Source organism: Austrofundulus limnaeus, unplaced genomic scaffold (genome assembly GCF_001266775.1).
Source record: "Austrofundulus limnaeus strain Quisiro unplaced genomic scaffold, Austrofundulus_limnaeus-1.0 Scaffold453, whole genome shotgun sequence".
Taxonomy (NCBI): domain Eukaryota; kingdom Metazoa; phylum Chordata; class Actinopteri; order Cyprinodontiformes; family Rivulidae; genus Austrofundulus; species Austrofundulus limnaeus.
This window is the reverse complement of record NW_013952855.1, coordinates 181,230-186,213: the sequence shown is the minus strand read 5'-3', so window position 1 is coordinate 186,213 and position 4,984 is coordinate 181,230. Positions and strand designations below refer to the sequence as shown.

Sequence of the window (4,984 nt, the reverse complement as noted above, 5' to 3'; positions counted from 1 at the left end):
TTGAAGTTTCTGACTGGATGAACACTGACAAGCTTTTAATTTGATCTTTTTCTGACAGCGAGACATGAAACCCAAACACCAAACATCAGAGTTTACGAAAGTCCTWAAATCCCAGGGACTCTGATCAAGGCTCGTCTTCCTGCAGGCTCAGAGGAGCAGGACAATGATCAGACTGCAWGTGAACTTTAAGGCAACCTGTGTGCACTTCCTGTTAGCACTTCCTGCCTGTCTGCAGGTAGACACTCAGGTGCTTTAGCCACACTCTGCATTTTTCAGCCATCTAGGACAAAATCTTTTATTGTGAAAAGACAGCAGGTAAATGWTGAACCCGCGGTCTGAGGATGCAGACAATAATGCTCTCACAGAGACAACCTACAGCAAACATCAAGCAGAGTCAGAGGGTTCCTGGAACTGTTCTGCCGTGATTCATCTATTTTCAGAATCCTCCTTCATCTCTACTAATGGCCTCATTATGTTAATCAGAGCATCGACGTCAGCGCTTCACTGTTCGTACAGATAACTCCTTCAGATCTCAGTGATTCTCCTGAGACAAGAAGTCCAAAAGTTATTAAACCTCACGTGGTACAGAGCCACCTACGGTTCTGTCCGGAGTTTACAACGTGTGGCAGACAGTGTGAAGCTGCAGCTGGCTGATGATGGCTGAAAACTGCTCAGTGATTCATGTTCCGGGCATTTGTGACAGCTGGAGATCAATCCGTGTTGTGGTTTCTTTATGTCACTCATCTCCCAGAGGTTTCTGCAGGCGGCTCGTCTCTTCAGGATCTGTTCACGTCCTGGCTGTCAGTGGTACAATCTGATTCATTTCCTCGGGTGTTGTGAAACATGTTGCCCTGCAGGAAGTGAAAGCAGCACGGGCCAGACTCCTCCTAGTAGAAGCGTTTGCGCCTGTTCTCCTTCCAGCGGTTGTAGACCATCAGGATGACCACGACCAGAAGGCACAGGCCCAGGACCGAGAACAGGAAGGTGAAGAAGAGCTGGACTCCACTCATCCTGCCGTCCTCCACCTCCACTGTCAAATCACACAACAACAGATGAACCAGTGGACTCACATTTTAAAGAATTACCATGTTTATGCAAGTATAATACAAAACATTAAATCCATAAAATCATCCACAAAGTTGGGGGTAGTTCTATACAGGGATCAGTTTTTTGTTTACAAAATGCAGACACAGACACGAAGGGCAGGTGGTGGGCTCACTGACCCCCTGCACAACTTTACAGCTCAGGATGTAAAGATTCAAACAAGCAGGAAAACACAGTTCATAAAATAAAATAAAATGAGGACAGGATGCCAAAGATGTGATTGAAGAGCTGGAAGAAACATTTCTCATTTTTAGGGTCATTTTCATTTTTGAAGATTCAGTGAAATAATAATTAAACTTACCTTTATTTATTTATTGAATGAAGGATGAACATGTATTTAGAAGAAGGGCTGGAGGATACGACTAAAATTGATATCACAATATATATAATATAAATAATATTTGTAATTACATTCTAACTTGTATAAATGATGTCAGATTTACCATTAAGTTGTGTGGAGGCTGTAATTCAAGACATCTGCAATTAATTACTGACTATCTGAAACATATATTTCAGATATCAACAATCAACAATTGAATTATGGCTAGTCATAATTTTAATTAAATATATCTTAAATGACATCAGGTTTGTAGTTTCAGTAAATATTAGTATTGGCAGTTTTTCTGATATTTATATTATATAAAATATTGAAATTATATTGTATCGACTGAAATTAAGAGTATTTCTGTTCTGTATTTCTGTATGTCTAGTAAAAATATAAATCAGAGATATTTTAATTAACTATTTCTAGAAAACATCCTGTCTACCTCGGGCTTAGTTTTCCTGGTCCTGACACAACAAATATCTTTCTTTAAGGAAATTTTGGAAGGAGAAAACCAATAACTTTTTTAACGTTATCTAAAAAGGGAGCATTAATTATATAAAGGATTTCATCATAAAAGTAGTCCAAGGCCAACTCTGAACCAAATAACGTCTACTCCACTCAAACGCAGCTAAATCATAGGAAAACCTGAAGAAGCATCAAAATGATGATGTGTGAACTCTCGCCACATAAAACTAAACTAAAGCCTGTCATTCTCTAACAGTTTGAACATGTGGAGATAAGCTGGCCTATAAGAAAAGATCAAATATCTTACAAAACAGGAAAAGTGCCAAGAACCATCAGTCAGCAATGTCCGTTAAGAGTGAAAAGAAATAAATGGGGATGGTCTCCAGGACTGTAAGCAGAGACGAGCCCAGCACCGGTCTGTAGATCTCTGCAGCACACAGACCAACATAAGGAACTCCAACAAGACCAGAAGCTACTTCTTGGTCTTTAAGGGTGTAGGGTGGCCAGCTACCAGTTTAGAACTAGCATGGATTTCCCTTTTCAACACGAGGAAAACGTGCAACATAGTCAGATTTAAAATATGATCAGGTTCCTGCAGTGACCGACTCTGATTGCCTTTATTTGACAGATTATATTAATCAGATGTTTGACCCAAGCAGCTATGTTTATTTACCTTCAAACTGCTTCATGTCGTCAACTCTGGGGACAGTGAGCTCTTCATCCTCCTGCTCTTCTTCAGGAGTCCGCTCTACAGTAAGCTGGTACACCTTCATTGAGATGATGTCATGGTTATCTAAACAGAAGCAGTGAAACATATTTAAAGACTCTCCTGCCTTCAGCTGCAGAGACACAATCAACATGCTGCTCAGCAGGTACAGCAGGAGACTGATACCTGACAGCTCTCCTGTAGCAGAAGAAGCACCGAAGTAGTAGCCTGTTGGTAGCCTCAGTCCTGTGATGTCAGCACATTCTCTCCACTCCTGTTTACCATCAACATCCACCAACAGCTGGTAGGAAGAGGCTGACAGTTAGCATACATCTGTGTGACAAGCATCTGTCTTATTCAATAACCTTTATGTCACATCTTTAATGATGTATTAGAAAAAAATATTCAAAGTKTTTAGATTAAAGCTTAGTAACACTTTGGGATCTCCCAGGAGGAGTAGAGGTGTGTTGTGGGGAGAGTAACTTCTATAAAACTGATGTTTAGATTGTGTTTGTTTGACAAATCTTCTCTGTATTGATGGATTATTTCTTTCCTGTGAACCTATTTGTTTTATACCTAAAAAGTTCATTTTGGGTTTTATCAACAGTCAAACAGCATAATATTATCTTTAACTGTTCAATGCCTGTTTCACCGTTTCTAGGATTCATGCTGAAATAAAACCAGACTGAAATGATTGGAATTTGTTAGGGCTGCAACAATGTATCAATAAGAAATATTAAAAGCGTTGGCAATGAATTTCATTATCAATTTGTTGTGTCGCACAATTATGCATCTCTCGCCATGTCGCAGAGCCGTTTACATCATCTGCAGAGCGTTGTCAATGCTGGCTGACCTAAATAAAGTTTAGGAAGAAAATAAAACTACCTGTAAAGATTCCCCACCACCCCCCGAGACCCTCGAGTGAAAAGTAGAGACTTCGAACATTAAATCAGTTTTTAAATTGTGTTGTTAGGCCAAGTAGATCTGAAGTTATGATAAACAGTATATGCTACATTTAATTTTTTTAAAAGACAGTCTGATTTGATGCGAGCCGAGTCGCAACGAGGAAACATGTCCTGTGGAGGAGGGGGGGGGGGGGGTCAGTTCTCTCGAGCCAGAAATATAAAACCCAAGTGTCTTTTTTTCTTACCGAGGTTCAAAGTTATTTGATAAGCAGCAAAAAGGTTCAGGATGAAGGAATAAAAAAAATAATAATAATTTAAAAAGACACAAGCAGAACTCCTGGTCTGCCTCAGTAGGGGAGGGGGTAGAGATGGGGCGGGGGCTGCTTCAGAGCCACTTACTGGGTCATAGAACATATTACGGGCATAGAACATACATATTAATTGATTATTAAAATAATCGTTAGTTGCAGCCCTTGGTACCGCTCTCAATGACTTTGCTCGTATTCTTGGCCCTCTGGCTCCTCATTTCTTCTTCCCTCTCAGAACTCTTGGAGTGTTTTTAAACAGTTTAGACAGTTTTCATTAGTTTTGTAAAACATCCAAAGCAAAATCCTTATATTTCTTCCAAACACCCGTCCGTGCCTTCATCACTATTATACTGGACGACTACAACTCTATGATTTGAGCAACCTTCTCATCATCTGCAGTCAGTCCAGAAAGTTCCTGAAATTCTTCCAGCAGGTCTGAGAAGGCATGACCACATGACCGCAGTGTAAAAGATTCACACTGGTTAGCTGTTTGATTCTAGCATTCAGTCAGTCACTTTTAAAGCTTTACATGGGTTGGCTCTCACTGAACTCTTGACTTTTATAGTTTTCCAGGAAGATGCTCTTAGTGGTGCAGTGGCAGCCCCCAGACTATAAAACAAGCCGGTCCCTTAGTCCTGCAGTGTGTAAAGTTGTGGGACAAAAATATAATTTATATTACTGGTTCCAAGAACATTTTATGGTTTGATATGTGATTAATATTTATCATATTGTGTTATCAAAACATCATGTCAAACTAGAGGAATCTAAGGCTACCTTCACACAGAATCCATTCTTTTCATGACATTAACCTGGAGTTATGTTGTTTAAATATTGTAACTCCACGTCTTCAGCTACAGAACACAAGTTCAGATGCTTTGTCTTTTCATTTTCCATGTCCTGGATGACTGAATGATGTTCAACCTCTGTCTCATATCGTATTGATGCTAAAGTTAGTCGGCCGATACTTTACTTCCAGCACATTGCTTTGTTCCTCAGAGAAAATAGTTTAATTTGTATTAGTTACTGTGTGAGGAGTTGAATTTTTTGTTTTGTTTTATTATTTGGTTTATTGTTGTTCGAAATACTTTTTTTAAAAAAAGGAGCAGATTTCATTAGAATCTTTTTCTTCTTCTGCCGCCTTTCATTTTATTTTATTTGTATTGTTTTATTA

The 4,984-nt window shown here is 39.3% G+C and overlaps 1 protein-coding gene across 1 annotated transcript in view; it reads right to left on the bottom strand.

The window, feature by feature from the left end:
* The window catches only part of LOC106529579 (VIP36-like protein), a gene marked incomplete at its 5' end in the record, with an annotated part of 17,046 nt that continues 12,062 nt past the window's right edge, over nucleotides 1–4,984 (bottom strand). The window contains 3 exon segments of the mRNA XM_014025047.1: nucleotides 1–1,030; nucleotides 2,568–2,687; nucleotides 2,787–2,901. Of these exon segments, the coding sequence (XP_013880501.1) occupies nucleotides 888–1,030; nucleotides 2,568–2,687; nucleotides 2,787–2,901 (378 nt within the window). The 3' untranslated portion in view covers nucleotides 1–887.